The 20,294-nt window shown below is 36.6% G+C and overlaps 1 protein-coding gene across 7 annotated transcripts in view; it reads left to right on the top strand.

Annotated features, from left to right (window-relative positions):
* golga3 (golgin A3) overlaps positions 1-20,294 on the top strand; it is a 158,303-nt gene that overhangs the window by 29,373 nt on the left and 108,636 nt on the right. For 4 of the 7 annotated variants that reach the window (XM_051921257.1, XM_051921262.1, XM_051921261.1 and 1 more), the window contains 7 exons: positions 92-208; positions 2,042-2,181; positions 2,561-2,693; positions 3,990-4,112; positions 4,392-4,556; positions 4,877-5,040; positions 7,840-10,342. In XM_051921257.1, coding sequence (XP_051777217.1) covers positions 92-208; positions 2,042-2,181; positions 2,561-2,693; positions 3,990-4,112; positions 4,392-4,556; positions 4,877-5,040; positions 7,840-8,080 — 1,083 coding nt within the window. In that variant the 3' untranslated portion in view covers positions 8,081-10,342. Of the gene's footprint in view, positions 1-91; positions 209-2,041; positions 2,182-2,560; positions 2,694-3,989; positions 4,113-4,391; positions 4,557-4,876; positions 5,041-7,839; positions 10,343-20,294 lie in introns of those variants that run through there. The other 3 variants (XM_051921260.1, XM_051921258.1, XM_051921259.1) reach the window with 1 other exon arrangement.

Here is a 20,294-nt window from a genome sequence, read left to right as displayed (position 1 = left end):
AATGATTTTAACAAACTTGACAACTATTTTGATTTATTTTATCCTACTATTTACATAATCTCAATCGTCACATATAGTCCTCCATTTACAGGTTCAGGCTGTTTTAAAAAGAAAAGAGGAGGAGGATCAGCAGATGAAACAACTCATACACACATTGCAAGCAGCATTAGAAAAAGAAAAAGCCAATGTTAATGACCTCAAGCAACAGGTATGCTCTTGATAAGAACTAAGGAATGTGGACTTAGCCAAAAACATCCTAATGTTTTTATAGACTAAGAAAACAGTCTTACCCAGTATACAAAACATTAGTCCATGCTAATGTTGGAGTTCATTTAGAATGCTATGTAACCTAATATAGAAAATCCCTGAGTACAGCTAATCACGCATTAAACAGATTTTTTTTTTTTTTTTTTTACTCTTTCTGATTTTGTTGAAAAGAGTGCTGCAGAAATGGCTGGTTGTTGTTCTAAAAAATCTTTCTATCATGTCATAAGAGCTGTTTCACCTAATGACAATTGCTGTTGTTAACCTGTGTTTTAGTAGCTGGAGTAGGTCTTGTTTGTGTTTTAGCTGGTGGCTGATTATGGTGCTGCTTCTGAAAAAGGTTATAACACGTCTGATCCTGCTGAGTAGTCGTTCCACTGTTGGTAATGCTTTCTGAGAGGCAAGATTCATACATGTGTCATGACTACAAATTGACATTGCATGCATTGTCTAGTACAGTGACTGGCTCTTTTACCTCCAGTCGCCATTCATTAACATTCTCCTTTAGTAATGCTGTGATTTTCTCTTCTGTGTGGCTGTCGTGCATCACTCTTGTTTGTAGCACATATAGCACATAAGAGTCCAGCTTCCACTCATCCGTTATGTGATATGCTGTTATTGTTACATACAGTTAAGTAGCCATTGATATCCAAATGTTGCATCGCAAAGCAATTCTTAGCTGAGCTTAGAGATTCTAGTACCCTCATTTTTACACCTCCTGCAAAATGGGCACAGTGATGTCAGTGATGTGCTGTTAGGCAAGTATGTTGTAATGAGGCTCGATTGTATTCACCATATTTCGGAAGTCTCCATTCTCTACAACACTGGACCTTCTTGTTTAATGTTTCCTGTTTGCTGCTCCCTTATCTGTACATCAGAATAGTGTCTTGCTAATTGTGCTGTCAGAATAATTGCGTTCCCTACTATTTGATTTTAGCATGACACATTTTGCAGACGACATTGCTTTTGTCATTCTCCTTAGTGCCTTGTTCATTGTGGAAGCCAAACTGAGCCCACACTTCTGCTCTGTATGCTGTGGGAGCTAGTCTGACTCTTCTGTATTCAGCCATTGGTGGTAATGTTATTCAGCTAGGTTTGCTAATGCTAACGTTAGTGGTGTGCCTTTACACTATTTCCTGTCTCAGTTTACGTTGTTACGTTAGTGGAAGATAGATTGTAACACTGCTATTAAACATTCGAGGGTTTAAACGCAGTACAAAATGAGCTGCTTTTGCCATGAATCTTTCCATGCAAACTAGTAATTAAAAATCGATACAATGTTTTTGAGAATTGATACAGTAGTATATGAAATTTTTTTTTACACCCCTACTTACTAAAGGTAAATATGTCTGTAAAGCAATTTAAAAAAACAGGCTGGGCACATTGTACTGACTGGTGACCCACTAAGATACACACTTTAAACAAAGCAACTCATTGTTTTTAGTTAAACTGTACCCCAGATATTCAACAAAGCTTCATGCAAGATATATATCTGCTTCCTGTCTTCATGTGAGTTAGTTTGGTTAATATTTGGCTGCTACTAAGTAATTGCAGCTAACTGTTCTGCTTACTAATGATTACACGGGAGCTGCTCAAAAAAACTTCTGAGTGCAGTTATTTTTTGTCAAGCGTGTGTAAATATACTGTATATTAGCGAGGGACATGGAGAAATTATTAAGCACATACTTGGTACTACTTTAGCAGTTGCTTAAAATTTGGCTTGAAATCTTTTTTTTTTTTAAATTGAGTGTATATTCAGCATTTTTCTTTGTCTAAGGTGGCTGCAGCAAAGGCAGAAGCAGCACACAACAGACGCCATTACAGGGCAGCAGCTTTAGAGCTGTCTGAAGTTAAGAAGGACTTGCAGGCCAAGGAACAGATCTTCACTGCCCTAAAACTAGAAGCTGAAAAACTTCAGTAAGTGAACACTCTCCTTTTTAAACATTTTATTGATTTGCTGTACTTCACAATGGTTAAATAAAGTTTGTGTTTATAGTATGTGGCTGAAGAAAGCAAAATGGTAAGAACAAAAATTCACTTTTTTTCTTTATGCTCAGATACTGTACACTCAGGAGATGACACATTTCCTTTATGATTCTACTTCTTTAGAAGCTCTGGTCTTTCTGTATGCTTCTATTTAGTAGGATATTATAATTAACCACATTAATAATACAAACTACGTGAAGAAAAATCAATGTAGAGACTGAGTGAATGTATAAAAGGAGAAATTGTTTGTTTGAGTTGCGGCCGTGGATCATTATTTAAATATTAATGTTTCTTGTATTTACCGTTTCAGGGCACAGGACAAAAAGCATTCAAATGAAGTACTGCAGTTTCAGCAAGAGCTGGCAGATGCACACTTACAATTGCAGCTCTTACAGAAGCAGCTGGAGGAACAGCTTAGTAAACAGCCTGTGACAAATCAGGAGGTATGAGAATTATCAGTGTACCTTGTTCTTTAATTTTTTTCCAGTATAAACTAAGGACCAATCGATTACTTATACAAGAGATGCATATTAAATCCAACTATCTAAAGAAAACAAGAACAAATAAACTGCTGTAAAATAAAATGACACATGTTTCATCAATAGTGTGGCACTGTCATTTGCATCACCATCACCCCCGGTTGTTGTCTCTGTGGAGGTGGCACGTTCTTGTGTTTGAATCTATCTCCCTTTACTCACAATTTCAAGGTTAATTAGTGATTCTAAATTCTCCCTGGCTCCAGCCCCAGCAACCCTGAATTGGATTATGTGTGTTTTAAGACTGTTATGTAATGTTTTGATTATGGCATTACTTAAATTCTATGTTTAGTGTATCAAGTCCTAACAGCTTTTTATTTTGTTTTTATATACTCCATCTTAGGTTAAATAAGCTATCCCATACTTTTAACAACATAACTCTGAATTTTATTTTGGCACTTAAGACACAAAGAAAAGCACATGTTTTAATAAACTGCTTTTTTTAAATATTTTTTTTCTGCATATACTGCCTTCACATAATTTTCTTTTCACTAAAAGTTCTTCTGCTGTGCAGATGAACAATAGGATACACAATTTAAATGTTCATAACAATAACACATTTAAGTGCTCTCCAGTTTTTTGTGCACATAATCGCATCCTTTCATTATAAGAATCAATCCAGTGGCTATCATCCACTGCAGATACAGTAAGCTTATACAGTTTTCTGTTTATTTCCAAAGAAATTTTAGTTTTCCATTGTCTTAGCTAAAAACATTGATTATCACAAACAGGAACTGCTTTTGTTGATGGAAGAATATATTGTGTAACTCGCACTTTTGTTATGTTGTAAAATAATGTGTAAGTGATGTGCTACAGTTTCAGTTAAATGTATGCTTTTTAAATAATTCATTTTATAGTGCAATATGCAAAGTGCATCAGAGCATGTTGAATCCTCCCAACTTCTTTTTCAGCTACAGCTTTAGCTTTTCATGCACATAATTGTTTTGGAATTGCAGCAGTCTGCCTTGTCCTACGCAGCCACAGATGATATGAGTGATTATCAAAAGTTAAAAAACATGGGAGTCTGAGATAAAATTGTACTTGGAGCTAAAAGTCGTAAAAAAGTGATTACTGGAATATGAACATTTATTGGAATAAATTCCGTATTTATGACATTGATTCATAAATATGTTACATGTGGTCTTACTCCATCTTTGTTCAACTGTCTTTTATCCAGCTGTTTTATTTTATTTCACTTATTAGGTTGAAGATTTGAAATGGGCAGTGGAGCAGAAGCAACGGGAAATTGAAGCACAGAAACAACAGCTTGAATTGACAGAGCAGCGCAACTTGAGAGAACTGGAAAGCCTGAAGGGTGCACTGCAGGTGTGTAACTTCCTAGAACAAAAACAGCATGCAGTATCAAGTTCTTTGAAGCATTTACAGAGGCTCCATCTTTTCGGAAAAGTTCATGTGTCTTATGGACAGTGTTGAAATAATTGTATTCTGTTGAGAGTGTTTTTAACAAGGAGATTCATCACCTGATTATCTTGGATTATTTTGTTGTTATCCAAGCTCTTCATATTTTGTAATATTAGTCAAGTCCCTTTATTACACATCTCTGTTTCATCATTAAATCATTCATAATGGTTTACTCTCTTGTAGAGTATTAAAGCTGAACTGGAACTAGTCCAGGAGGAGTTGAGTGGAACTAAAAAGGACAAGTTCATGCTGCAGGCCAAGGTGGCGGAGCTAAGAAATACTATGAAAACACTGTTACAGCAGAACCAGCAGCTAAAACTGGATCTGAAACAGAATCGCAGCAGAAGGGTATGTTAAAATTTAGCTTTTCATAATAAGTGTAACTCTTGGGGTAACTGGAATGTATATTGTTGAGTTGATTAGAACATGTAAATGGAGCTGGTTGTGGTTTCTGCATTTTATTGAATAACACAAGTAACATATGATTCTGAAAATAAATATCTAGAATAAAAGGTGCAAAAAAAGATTAAGTATTCAAATGATACACGTCTTCCTACTTAACACATATGCTATATTGATTTCATTTTTTGGTATACTTGTCAGTTTCTTTAGTATGTTACTTAACATGCTAAGTAACATACTACTAAGCAACATTTCTGCTTTTATAGAGAGTAGAATATAAGAGTGAAACCAATGCATCAAATCCAGTGACACCAGTAAAAATTCCTGACTGTCCAGTTCCAGCCTGTCTTCTTGAAGAGCTCCTGAAACCATCAACAACAGTTAGTAAAGAGCCTCTGAATAACCTTCATAACTGTCTCCGACAGCTCAAGTATGTTACTTTTGTTTCTTTCTTTTCTTATTTTCTTAAATTGCCCTTTAAATACTAGATTGTTTTTTTAAGTCAAATATTTCCTTTACTGGCTATGTACCAGTAAGTTGCATTCTGATCAGCCAAAACACATCTTTAGCATAGTTAACCTATTTTAAGATATACCCACTTACCACATTTACGCTTATCCTTGTAGTCAAATTATAGTCGAGCTACCATGTGCTTCATGAGACTGTCTCATCTTGGGCATTTTCCTAAAACACTAAAGTTCTCTATGGCAGTGTGGCATTTTACCCTTTTTCACTTTTTCTTATTGGGTCATTATAAGTAGTCAGTGTCCTTTAGTATACTACAACTAACCTGTAGTTTTATTCTGTGCAAATAAACACACATGGACATTAAAGATGCATTTTAATACCAAACATAAATGTCCATCCAGCTAAATTATATATGGGTACAATCTACATATGAAATGCATGATAAAGAAGATCTTTGAGAAAACAAATGGTTATCACAGGCCGTATGCCTGTGGAGTCTTACTCCAGGCTACCAGGTGTGCCACACCATCGAGCCGCACTATGCTTTTGTTCCTTCTTGATGGCTGTGAAATACCTAATATGGCGAAGCAATAGGTTTGGGGGTGTTGAGGGTCTTGTGGTTCCGTAAAGTCAAAACAATAAAAGTATAGTTGTTTTGTTATACCTTTTGTGAAAGTGTTTGATATTTGGACTTCAGTCTTCACACATTATACACTTCACGTCAGCATTTTGTCATTATTACTTTGACATGAAAAAATTAATTTTATTATGTGTTCATCATTTCTCTATATTGACACAGATTACTGTAGACATGGAACACACAAGAAATGTATGTATTCCAAATAACGATATATTAATCCTATGCAACTCCAGACACCTCACACCCAGATAAACAGACTTGATCTGGGGGGAATTCAGCTTCATTGGTGGGGGATGGGATAGCAAGCTGCTTGTGCTGATTGACACATCTGCAAAACAAAGATGCTGACAAACAGGTGAAAGGGAATTCAAGGTGGCCTGGCATTACAAGTGTTTTCTAAGGCTTCAGAGATTCTAGTGTTAAACAACATTCTGTTCTGCGTTATGTGCTCTTTAGCTACTCAGACATGAGTAGCACCTGCTACTACTGTTTCAGGACAGATATCCCTCCTTGGGTAACCAAAAAAGCTCCATGTCAAAAGCATTTGTTGCTGACAAGGCTGACCCAGTGACATTTAAGTCTCGCAGTTAGACCTGTACCTCGATAGCCTCTTACATTTCAAGGGCGAACTTGCATCACTGTTTAGCGTCTTGTTCTGGATGTTCTGTTACAACATATGAGGTGACTTTTTATTTATTTATTTATTTTTGCAACCTTCAATATGTAAACATAACATAATGGCAAGGTACACTGACATGCATTCTCACTCGGCCCTCAGTGTTTGTCTGTCTGCAACATTAGCGAGGAACATAAAATAAATTCCTTTACCGCGTTTGTATAACTGCTTTAATTTTACATGTTATCATATTGTTCTCTGCACTTTGAAGAGCTAGTGTATATAAAAGAATGTGTACGAAAATAGGTGACATTGTGTTTCTTAATGATTCAGTACATTATGCTGTATTTTGTGTTCCAATATGGGACAGTCCTGTATTTCAAGGGTTGAATGGCAACTCTACTGGTGTGTGGGGATGAAGACCATTATCAAGAACCAACACATGAAACGATCAAGCGCTGTTAGTAGGTTTGGATTCACTTGCCATTGTTTCATTAAGTGTGAAGCATGGTCAGATTTACTGGATTAAATTAATGCATCTAGGGGGTGCGTTAAAATGTAATCCCTGCAATTTGTAATATTTTAATCTCATATATTAGGAATAATTCATTGGCAGCTCTAATATATATACGTATTTTAATGCAAGTGGAATGGAGTCTGTGCATCATACCGTACTTCATTTGTCATTAATGTAATCTACACATATAAAAAGGTATTTGGCAGATGAAAAGGTAGGCTTTTATTGATTGTGTAAACCATTTTAAAAGGTTAACACCTTGCTCAAACAGCAGTGACATCTGTTCATGGGTTTAATGGTGACCGAGTGCTTGGCACTAGTTGATCCCAACCCATCTTGTGTTTAACTGGCATCCCATTCATATTTAGCTCAGATTTAGTTGGTGACAGTCATTTAAGTTTGAAAATTTCTTTAAAAGGTATGAGGAGTATATTTTGTTTGGAAAATATTTTCATTTGCACTAGTATTTGAGTGCCTAAAATTGTATTTTATTGTAAAATATGTGCTCAAATCAATAAAAGATGTAATACATTTGTTCTTATTAGTTACACAAAATACTCAACAAAAACCTAATGTGCTTAATAAGTTATGGAATACAACTATGTCCATTCCTTAATTAAAACACACTTTTCTGTATTTTATGTGTTGGACATACCAGGATGCGTACTAAAAATGCTATACTATCTCAATCAGGAGTTACATGACCTAGCAACTCCCACAACCCCAACCAACACAAGCACAGGTTCAGAAGTGTCAATATAAAGACTTTGTATAAAATAAATTAAACTGTACTAAGTTGTCTCTTCGCTGTTTAAGTATGCTAAAAATTAATCTGATTATCCAGAATAATAATATGGTGTAAGAACAGCAGAGCTGAAATAAAACTATTCTGCTTCTTCCTTAGAATTGGAACATGGATAACTGAAATTTTTTCTTCTTTATATTGTAATAAACCACTCCTTATGTATATTGTTTTTGTACCAAACAGGCAGGAGATGGACAGTCTGCAGAAACAAATGGAGGAACACACAGTTACCGTTCATCAGTCCATATGCACCTGGAATAGCACTGAAGGAGAGCTAACAGTAACAGAACTGACAAGTAACAATGGTACACAATCAGAAACTAAACAGAGTAAAAGCAAGCCAGTGACGATTGATCCCAGTGGGAGCACACTAGCAGATGACATGGAAAATATTCACATGCTCCCCTCAAGCGAGTCTCCTTAGTCACTCTAATGTGGGCATCAAAAGGAAGACAAGGATCAGTAGTAATAAATGTATTTGTTTAAACATCTGGGTTTATGGGGATAAGTGGTCAGTTCTGTTGTGGTGGCTGCTTTTTCTGAAGCAAATATAAAATAACATGATAAAATTGGGGTATTAATCTATAATCTGCAATGGTTTTGTTTGTTAATGACCAATATAATACTCAGTGTAAGACCCACAAAACAAAACTGCAGAACCTTATGTATAAACAGCTGTTGGTGCAAGTTTAGGAATTGAACTGGCAAAGCAAATGATATGAAGAAGAATGTATTTAATTTATAACAGCATGTTTTCTCCTTCTGTCTCCTAAATCAATATATTGAGCTGGGTCTCTCAAGTTTTTTTTTTCCTCCTTACATCCCTTCATCATTTGATTATAATTTTATTTACTTGTTTTTGTGCAATTTTTTTTTTTTTTTTTACTTTGTTTTACAAACATGGAATCGCACAGAATCCCAAATGTCTGCCACTTTAAAGCCTGTTTGCCGAGATGTTGTTGCTCATTTTATATTTACTTATAAGTATGTACAGAAAATGCCATTTATTTGAAAAATAATATAATATCAGTCAGAAAAATATATAGGAAAAATGATTAAAAAAAAAAATGCTTTGCTTGTGTGGATGCAAGGACACTTGTATTCATTGTATGTTAAGTTGAAGAACTGTGTTATTTTTTTTTTGTTGTTTTGGGGGGATGTATTTGTCCATGAGAGAAAAGTTTATATAGCTGGGACTTGGAGGATGAAAGTGTAAAACTACTAAACTGTTTCACTAAGGGTACCTTTTAATTTATTGCAATGAATGTTTCAAAAAGATAACATTTTATTTTGTGTGTGTTAAGGTGGTATTTAAAGGTAATTCAGAACGTGTTAAATCATGATATTTGTATTGCCATTCTGGGTATGGGAGGAAGTTGGGTTGTTTATGGAACATGCATATCAAAAAAAGAAAGTATAACTGTATTCTGCTATGTCATTCGTATTTTTTTTAATTGTGCTTATGGTGTCACCTCTGTAACATTTCTTCAAAAGAAAGATATTTGAACATTATGATATGCAGCAAACCAAAGGCTGTATGTAACAAGCTCAGTTTGTTAGAGCTTAGAAAAATGGACAGCCACAAATTTAATGTCCATATACTATAGACGGCTTTTTCATTGTCTTCTTTTTTTTAAAGAATGACTCGGCATTTAAGTTACAAACTGCTCTTACTTCTCTGACACTTGCAAAAGATGCTGTGTGATACCTATAATAAGGCTGCTATGTTGTACTTTGAAGCCTAGCTTTCAACTGAAATGTGCATCAGTTTGCATGGAGGGTCTTGAATTATAAAGAGACCAAAAATGATAACAGTGCCCTTCTTGTGAGAATGGTGCCTTCATTTCATGACTCTCCGTTGCAGGTTGCCAGCTTAGCTCTTATTACATTAGTGCTTTTCCCAAGAGTTCTCTGTCAAATGAATTTCACCATTTTGGCTTCCCAAGTGACCTACAGTAATTAACATTAAGTCTGAGTTCCTCTATAAATGTCTAAATGGCATTATATGTTTATTCATAAGCTTGACAATTATCAACCAAGCAGTCTGCCTTAAAGGAATGTTTATAACATTTGTAGTTATTTAATTGGATCCATTCAGTCTCTCTCATGTGCTAAACATAAGTGCCACTAAAAGTGCAGATTAGTTTGAAATGGATATAAAGTGAGCATTTCAGCTGTCTCGTATGTTTCAGATGATGCAAATAAATGTAACCTTGTATGTTTTTGACACGAGTTGTCAAGACAAAACTGATTTATTGCTGTGTTTGAATACATTGCTCATGACTCGGTGAACTGCATCTGAAGTATTTTACTACTGAATTGTCTATTAGTAACAGGCAATGTATTTAGCAAAAAGTAAATTTGGAATAGACATTAATGTATCCTCATAGAACAGCCAAGTTTAGGTGTCATGCAAATATGTGTTGCTGGTTCTCATCTGATATTAGAAATTTAAAGTACCAAAAGCGTCACTTTTCAAACTGACAGGGTCTTGAGTATGAGTAAATTGCTCCAAAATACTGAGAATGCATTTACTGTAACCCACTTGAACTGATGCTGTTTTATTAATTTTACATCACAAATCTTCCTTGATGCTAAAAACACCTTGTACAGTTTAACAAGCTGAAAGCTTGTGTTATCTGCAAATTCCTGCGGTTTTGTGCAATAAACTATTTTTAGAAATGGACTTCACAGGTGTCTTCTGTATTTTGTACTACTAACTGTAAATAGGTAATTATATTGGATATGGGATTTATATTTTTTCTTTAATATAAAACTTCCCTGTATGCTTACATTTTAAAAACATCTGTCTGGTTAGGTTGTGCCTTCGTTTCGTAAGACTGCTCACCTCAATAATACAGTTGCCTATTAAAACAGTGTGCAATTAATGTTTGGCCTGTCCTTTAACCTAAATCCAGGCCAGGAAATCTCCAATAATTTGTTCTCTCCTAATAAAAAAAATCCTATTTACTTACTACTTAAGATCTTCCTTGTGATTAGCATGAATGTTACTACTTGGCAAATATAGGCCGGTTTTAAAGAATAAGTTTGGCATTTTTCAAGTCAGAGTTATCTTTTTTTAAATAATGGTATATATTTGCCACATAAAATGGTGTTCTAAAATTAATTATTTTATAAATTTAAAAAAACCTGTCTGTTCTTGCAGCTTATGATGGGGCACCTAGCATCCATATGTGATTGAAAAAGCCTTAGAACTTACCAAACACACCCCCTTTGAAGTGAGAAAGGTTTTGATTTAAAAAGACATGCCTTTCACATGTATAAGGCGTTTTTGTGACAATGGAAAGAAACTAGAAGTAATCATTTTATCATCGAATCTTGGTCCTATTTGTTAACGATGCGTTTTTTGCTCGTTGTATCTGCTTGCTGTGGCCGTGAAATTATAACAATGCCAAGCCAACCACCGAGCCCTCCCCCACAATCTGCGTAGTTATTTTACACACAAGACGTGAGACGTACAGCGAGTTGAAGCATTGAGGTGAAAAGAGCACACAGAAGTTTCGTTGTACTTTGTACATATAGCAATAAATCTGAAAGGAACTGATTCCACTGCCTTGTATTTTTAATAAAAGCCTCAGATCTTATGTACATACAATATCAAAAAAACACCTAAGAAAAGCCAGAGCATACAACAGAACGGATTGAAATGCCACAATTATTAATGTACAATTAGTTACTGTTTCTGTTGATCTTATATATAAACATCTATGCGTGGAAGTGTGTGTGTCTGTCTGGCCCGGAATTGAGAGGTGGAGTCGGGGTTAGGGCTCCGCCTCCGAGGAAACAGAAAACTCGCTCAGCCGCTAATAACACAAGCGAGGCGAGCATGTCTGCAAAACGAATCCTCAGAAGAAAGACAAAGTCGCTAAGCCGCTAACATCAATAAAACGGTATCCTTTTTACTTTTCCTCCCGCCACTAATGCACAAGCGAGGCGAGCACGTTGGCAAAACGAGTCCTCCTAGGAGAGAGATGCCCAGAGTAGTTCCTTTCAGTTACCTGACATCTGTACATTTATTTTTTTTTTCTGACGATTTCAATAGTTTCTAGGACCAGGGGCTTTTAACAGCACAGGCTTACACAGCTAGTATAGTAATAAAAGAAATAAGCTTGGGGTTTTTGAATGAGTAAATTCATTGACAATGTGGGACAAAGTAGGCATTGCCTGTTTTTTATAGGCTTCTATTGTCAAAAAAGGTCTCTTAAGACAGGAGATTTAACAAGGATGTAGAATGCCATTTACAACCCCACCGGCATTCCAGAATAACGTTCGAAGAAGCAACTCTGATTCAATTCCCGGAGGTTACATCTTCCTTCAACACTAGCAGCATTCTTCACACCTCGCTCTTTGGGGAATTAAATACTGACAGTTCACTCCCTTTGGAGACCTGAAAGACAGTCGCTCTCTTTGGGTTAGCTGAAAGCTGAGGAGCAATTCTCATTTGGGGGAGTAGAACGCTGATGATCTGGGGTGATTTTTCCATTACTGTATTCATCTTAGTGAATAATGAAAGACATAGGTAAAGAGCGGATATTAAAAATCTGCAATTTCGACAGGGGTGTGTATAGTTTATATATCTAGAGTACGTGCAATTATGTGAATTTCCCCTTGGGATTAATAAAGTATCTATCCATCTAATGGCAGGAAAAACAATGTTTGCGTCATGGAAAGTAACCCCTCCTGGTGGAAAGTGCATGTAGCTGATACATGGAGCAACACTGATCTAATTACTGAATGCATAGATTTGGATACGGCAGCCTTGCTCAGGTCATGTACATCAACGGTCTGCTGAAATCCACCGATGGCGTAAAAACGAAGGGCTGTCAGAAGCTGCACAGTGAGACTGGGGGCAATATTCTGGGTGTGTTCATTTTTCCAGTTCGTCCTGCATCACACCAAACATCGTCATAATTTCACTTTTTGGAGCCAAAATTTTCCTATTAAATTGTTGGTTACTAAAATTGTTCAAAGCATTCATGTCTGCCCACAAAACAGCATTTAGGCCAGCGCGTTGGCTTCTTGGATCTCGCTGTCTCCAGTTGAGTTCTCAGAATAGCTGTCATTGTAGTTGCAGGTATCAAGCAGCTCTGAAAATGTCTGCTTTGTTTGGGTCTACATACCTCTGTGAGTCTGACATGAATGTCATGAAATCAAAGTTCAGAACAAGACTGACAGATGAACATTGAAATGACTCCATAAGAGTGAACCTGATTGGCTACACTTCACCATACACCTCTCTTGTTGACTCCAAGCAGTACCAGTTATCTCACTAACTAAAAACACATCACACATGCAACAGGACCTGTGAATACTCTTGTGAAGTGAAACAGTGACATGGAACAAAATGACAAATGAATAAGTAATATCTGTATGTTTGTAACTGTACTGTTTTGTTTTGACAGCATTCATGTTTTAATTCAATAGTGTGAGATACACTAGAAAATACATACAGACATACAAAATGCACTTGTAGGTGAACTAAATATTTTTTGTGATGTTTTAATGCAAAATGTGAGTTGTGGACACCAACATTTTGTAACTGTTCAGGCATAACAAGCTTATTCAGTTTCTTTGGGTTGAAATAAGCTATGAGAATAAATGTTAGAAAACATGAGCAGCTCCCGGCCATTTTCATTTTGTAAAATTAGGGAAAAAAAAATCTCAGGGAAAAAAAGGTTGGAGACCCCTGCTATAAGTATTTCATCCATACATCATCCAACCTGCTATATCCTAACTAGATAGTCATGGGGGTCTGCTGGAGCCAATCCCAGCCAATACAGGACGCAAGGCAGGAAACAAACCCTGGGCAGGGTGCCAGCACACAGGGCACACAGACACACACACACTAGGGACAATTTAGAATCGCCAATGCACCTAACCTGCATGTCTTTGGACTGTGGGAGGAAACCAGAGTACCCGGAGGAAACCCACACAGACACGGGGAGACCCTGACATCCCTGATGCCTACATATCGCATCACAGTGCAGCCCTGGGTGCGTCGGACCACGTCTTTATTCACCTACCGCTGAAGTATGAACAGAAACTGAAACAAGAAAAACCAATCATACTAAAAAGACAAAACTACTGCAAGGACGGTGTAGAGGAACTGTAGGAATGCTTTTCCTGTACTGACTGGGATATGCTGACATCCACTGTCACTAAATGAAGCCACTTTCACTGTAAGTGAAAATACGAAGTTCTGTGAATCTATGATCATTAAGGAAAAAACTGTCAAGGTGCATCCCAACAGTAAGCCACGGATCACTAAAGAGGATAAAGCATTACCTATTTGAAAAACAACACGCTCATCAAGAAAATCAGATAGAAAAAAAATTAATGTCACAGAAAATCATTAACAGGTTAAATAAACAAAATAAAAAGATGTAAGGGGAAAAATTAAGAGGTGGTTTAATGATAACAATCAGGTTTGGAAAGGACTAAAAATAATCACAGGACTGGGTACTAAAAAGAGTGAATTTTCCAGTTGACGAAAACCAGAAGCTTTTAGCAGATGAACTTAATAACTTTTTTTTTTTTTACCAGTTTTGAAACAAGCAATTTCAGCACCCAAAATGCAGAAATAAAGGAGATCCTTTATAAAAATGTTGTAGAAGACATTCCTTCAGTACACAGTCTCCTATAGAGACCACATAGATGTAAAGAACATTGGTGATTTGAGCCATATTTGTAAAGCTATCGTTTTCCTGGCAAAAATAAACACTTCATATTTCATTATACAAAGTAACCTTTGTGTATTTAGTTGCTCAGGAGGATAATATTTTAGCCAGGAAATCTTGTGCTAAACAGCTTAGTCTTGTAAGCAATACATTTCAGCGTTCCATGTTAGCATTGCCACTATGATAAATATTTAAATGACACAGAAGTTATCACTTTATCATCTGTTGTAATTAAAGTATCTGAGTGACTCATAAGTTACCATCTAACTGTCTAAGGCAGTGTTTCCCAAACTCGGTCCCGGGGGCACACTGTGGCTGCAGGTTTTTGTTCCAACCAGATTCCTAATCAGTGACAACACCTGATAACACTGATCTCATTTAATTAGCTAGTATTGTTTTTCTTTTATTCCTCATTAAGAAAGCACAGCAGCATGATTTTTACATTTATAAGACATTTAGAAATATTTCTGCTTTTGCTATAGATTTAAATGCTTAACTCTCTTTTGTTGATTTCATTATATTTTGCCCTTTCTCTGTGCAGTTTATCCCCTTCGTTGTATCTTATTAATGACAATTAAAAATGAGCAGAGCAGACACGCTGGCAAACAACACTGAATAATCAAATGCTGCAACTACTTTAGCATCAGACCCACTAATTAGTAAATAATGGATTAATTAAACAATTAGAACACCTAGAAAAGTAGAATGAAAATCAAGATGAAAATATTGTTAAAAAGAAAAAAATACATTACTCCCATATAACTGCTTGGTACATTTTAACATATATATATATCTTTTTCTTTTTAACCAAACTTAGTTTTATAATTTCTATATTGTTCCCAAAACACAGAACTTGGGAAATATCAGTTCACTTAATTAGCCCAGGAGTCTAATTAAAAACAGAAGCTGGTTGGAACAAAAACCTGCAGCCCCACTGCGCCCCCAGGACTGAGGCTGAGAAACACTGCTCTACAACAATGGTGTGAACAAGACTTATAAAGCGTCTAAAAGGATACTAGCCACTCTACAAACTTGCATGTATCATGCCTCTTATTTTTTTTCTCTATCGTGCATAGAAGCAAAGCCCACAAATTTGCATGACTGCCAATGCAAAAGTAAAAATGAGGTAATCAAGCAAATGCCTGAAGTCAAAAAAGTTAATCACGTGAGTGCTGAAGATCAAGTGTGATTGACTCAATACCCACAAAGCAGCATCAAAATTCAAGCCATTGGCCTTCACGACAGATCCTCTTGGAATGCAGTCAAACAAGTCCTTCACTTTGATCAATTCTTTATGGAGAATAGTCTCCAGTTCTTAGGGAAATAAAAAGGGTAGCAATCGATTTTGCATTGTACATTTTATACCAAGAGTGTACTTTTCTGGCACTTAGTGCCTATCCTGTTAAGTGCTTAATAACCCCACCAGTAAGCTTCAACCACAGTTTAACCAAACTTAGTTTTATAAATTCTATATTGTTCCCAAAACACAGAACTTGGGAAATAACACATCACTTAATTAGCCCAGGAGTCCAATTAAAAACAGAAGCTGGTTGGAACAAAAACCTGCACCCACAGTGTGCCCCCAGGACCAAGGTTGGGAAACACTGGTCTAAGGTGCACTTGGACCTACTGTATGGAGGACTGCCTATAGAACAGAAAGATTTAACAATGTGCTTGGAGCTTCATAACATTTTTCAATACCTTTATTGACAAGTCCATGAGTTATTGGATTTCCATTCCTGTAAAATGTAGGGGTGATAACATCCTTAAGTCCCTCACATTGAAGACAGGTGCCCCAGAAGGTTGTGCATAATCACCACACCTTTACTTGTAATGCACAAAAGAATTCTTTTCATATTCATATTCTGTCAAGATTATCTAGTACTGCGGTGGGTTGGCACCCTGCCCGGGATTGGTTTCTGTCTTGTGCCCTGTGTTCTCTGGGATTGGCTCTAGCAGACCCCCGTGACCCTGTGTTCAGATTCAGCGGGTTGGAAAATGGATGGATGGATGGATAATCTAGCAACACTCATCCTGAATTCAGTCTCTCTGCTTCTAGAATAAGATAACCAAACTGATTAAACAGTACAGCCTAAATTATTTGGAATTAAATGCATGTCAGAAAAATGGATGGTGGACTTTAAGTGGGCCACCACTGATTTGACCTTTTCTGTTTCAGTTTTCCATCGCTGCCAAGGACAAGAAACAGCAAGAGAGTGGAGTGTAGTACACCTAAAATCCTAAGATGCTCACTGTGGACTCATGCAGCCCTACAAGTTTGACCATAATGACCTGATCTGACCCCTAGAAGACCATCAATCCTCTGTTCACTCTTCTTCCAATATGTAAACAGCCAATATCTGTCAAGACTAGGAGTTCCAGGTTTCATACCAGTGGCTATGCAAACGTTGTGAGCTTCTTTTGTCCTCAGCACTAACTGGACGAATATATCCAAGGTTTAATTGTTAAAAGAGTTGGATATAGTCAGTTGAGAAATGCTAATTGCTTTTATCCTTATTTATTATGTTTCTATCAGACTTTTATTGGTATGGTTCTAACCAAATCAAATTGCCTAAAACTGAAGTAGCATGGAAAAAAGTTTTTTTGGCAATGGTGGGAATTCCAAGAACTGTCAGTGCTTTTATTTTAAATACCTTGACTGATTAAGCTGGTGCAGTGTTTACAAATATACTTCTCTCATCTTCCCATCTGGTTTCCTGGTGAGTGGTGTTGTGGCAGAAGGGTACAAATGTGTATTAATTTCTCACAAACCAGTTGTCAATATTCTAACACATCATGTTGCAATATGTTGCCAGCTTAAATAAATGTTGTTCATAATAATGTTTGTCTAGTACCCATCACTTCCTGTTGTGTTACCGGTGTCAGGCCTAGAATAAGTATTAAAGTTATGCAGATGTGGAGCTTCTTTTCGTGAGGCAGACGGGATTAATGCCAGGGTGTTGAGACCTGCACAGGTGATCAAGACACACTTGCAAAGCAACTCCTGAACACTCCAAATGCCCTCTTAAACTAGCTTTTGGATTTAGTGATTTACCTTGATCCTGTGTGGCACAGGCGTTGCTGCCCTCTCAATACATATTAAAAGGTATATGGTAGGAGGGGATTACTTGCCTACTTACCTATGAGGACTGATACTGTATATATGTGCTATGAGGAGAGACTGAAGAAGTTTGGACTGCATGAACTTTGTTTTCAGGAACCAATACAAATAGTGTAGTTTCAGACAAGGAAGGTCGGTTTTCACACATACACTGGAATTCTATGAGAAACCAACCAAAGGGCTGAAACATTAAAGTACATCTTATCAGAAGGGCCAAGGGGTTATAGTGTACTCATCATGATTAACATCAAAACAGTGTACAGTAACGATCAAGAGCACTAGTAGAATGCTATGTTATATATATCACGATGTGTACAGTACAAGTCAATGGAGGTTATGCTCAAGTTAAATGGCTGGGAGCTTGTTAAAGGCAGGTTTCATATGAATATTATAGAGTTTCCTTTACCACAAGAACTGTAGACAAATGAAATAAATTACCAAGTAGTGTCATGAGTAGGACTTTAGGGACATGCAAATCTCAACTTGATGTTATTTTAACAATTTAGGTGAATAGGATGGATGAGCACGTTGGGTTGAATAGCGTGTTCTTGTCACAATTTTCTGATGTTCTACCAGAAGCAACCAGAGTGTACTGATATATATCAAGTGTATAATGCCAGTGATCTTACCAAGGGCCTTGGGAGCAACAGAATAAGCCCACATCAATCCACCACATTTCATGATGGCAATTACATCATTTTCTTTGTATGTTAAACTTTCTGATGGTGAGAATGACAAGTGTTCAATTTGGTTTCATCTCAACATGGCACCCAGTACTAGTTCAAAAAGCATTTTTGCCAACTTTAGTTGCTTCAAGTTGTTTCTTGACATTAATGATGGTTTGCTTTTATTGATTCTTCCAGATAGCATGCTGTTATACAAATAGTGAAGATGTGGTGACCCTCATGGTGCAACTAGACATTGTACTTTAGGAGTTTTTTTATCATCTTCACTGTATTGGTTCAATTTTAGTAGTTTTAAAATTATGGATTATTGCCAGGATAATGTCAAATGATATATTGTATTTCCCTTTAAGTGAATCAGTGTAACAGATGATAAAAGGCTTTCTCCTTTGTGATTCCTTTTTTTAATAATCAACTGGCAGGGAAACTCCTGTAGATTGGTTTATTATTGTCATTTGTACAGAGCTGAGTGAAATTCTTACTTGTTTTATTGTGACCACTTTGGCTCCCTGGACTGAGTGATTAAGTGGAATTGTAATGTATTGTAAAATACATTATACTATGGTCATGCAACAGGGGAAGAAGAAAAAATATTAAGGATGCAGACTTAAGGTCAAGTCAAATCAAAGTTTACTTCTCCCAAGCTAGTTAGCTACCCCACCCTCTCTGGTAATTGGATAGTCTATGATTTTGCTAAACTATTGTCCAATATTTTTATGCAATATGACACATATCTTACCCTAGGTCTATCACATGTTGAGTTCCAGTCCTGCGTTATTGGTATTAAGATATTATAAAAGCCTAATCAATTTATGAGTTCATATGTACAAAAAGTAGCTCTAGAATGAACTGAAAACCAATGTCTTAAATGACATTTAAGAAACTGGGGGTTAACTATATTAACTGTAGAACAGCAAGCAACAGATCTAAACAGCTGGATTATAAAGTATTACAACAGTCTATTATTCTTTAGATTAATTAATTAACTACTTTTTCTGATATCCTGCATTTTAACAAATTGTACTTCTATTAAGTTTCTAGGGTCATCATTGTTACATGTACAGAGTACAGTCAAATTCTTATTTGCATATGCTACTCAAACAGAATAAGGATACAACTATACATAGATTCAGAAAGTATTCACACCCCTTCACTTTCTGCACACTTAACTGTGTTGTATATTTAAGTTTAAATTGATAAAATTGCCATTTATGTCCAGTAATCTACACTCAGTAACCCATAATGACAAACTGAAAATGTTTTCAGAAAGATATACAAATTAAAAAAATATCAAAAACTGTAATCTCTCATTCATATATGTATTCAAACCCATAATTCAAAACTTTGTATAAGCCCCATTGGCAGCAATTCCAGCTTTGATTCTTCTTGGGTAATTCTATGTAAGCTTTTTAGGCAGTTTATCCATTTCTTCCTGGCAGATCCTCTCAAGCTCTGCCACACTGTATGGGAGGCATCTATAAACTACCATCTTCAGATCTCTCGAACTGATGTTCTATGAGGTTTAAGTCTGGGCTTTGACTGGAGTACTCAAGGACAGTCAGAGACTTGTCCTGAAGCCACTCCAGCATTGTCTTCAGGTCACGGTTCTGCTAAAAGGTAAAGTATCACCCAAGTCTGAGGTTGCATGTACTCTGGAGCAGATTTTCTTCAAATAATTAGCTGTGTTTGGCTGCATTCATCCTTCCCTCAATTCCAACCAGTCTCCCTGTCCTTGCTGCTGAGAAGCACCTCCATAGCATGATGCTGCCACCACCACCACCACCATGCCTCAATGTAATGGAAGGATGGTATTAGGCAGGAGAAGAGCAGTGAATTTATGAGCAGGTCTTAGCCAGACATTGTGCTTGGAGTTCTGCCCAAAGACGACTACTTTTTTTTTTATCTCATCAGACCAGAGAATATTTTTCCTTATGCTATCAGAGTCCATTAAAAGTCGTTTGGCAATCTTCAAATGAGTTGTTGTATGCCTTTTATTCAAGAGTGGCTTCCATCTGATTGATGAAGTTCTGCTCAGATGGTAGTCCTTCCGACAGGTTTCCTATCTCAACAGACGATTTCCAAAGTGTTGTTAAAATAAGTATTGGGTTCTTGGTCACCTCCCTGACTGAGACCCTT

The sequence above is a fragment of the Erpetoichthys calabaricus genome, chromosome 18 (assembly GCF_900747795.2).
Source record: "Erpetoichthys calabaricus chromosome 18, fErpCal1.3, whole genome shotgun sequence".
NCBI classification, from domain to species: domain Eukaryota; kingdom Metazoa; phylum Chordata; class Cladistia; order Polypteriformes; family Polypteridae; genus Erpetoichthys; species Erpetoichthys calabaricus.
Note: the sequence above shows the minus strand (reverse complement) of the source record. Positions and strands in the feature narration are given on the sequence as shown.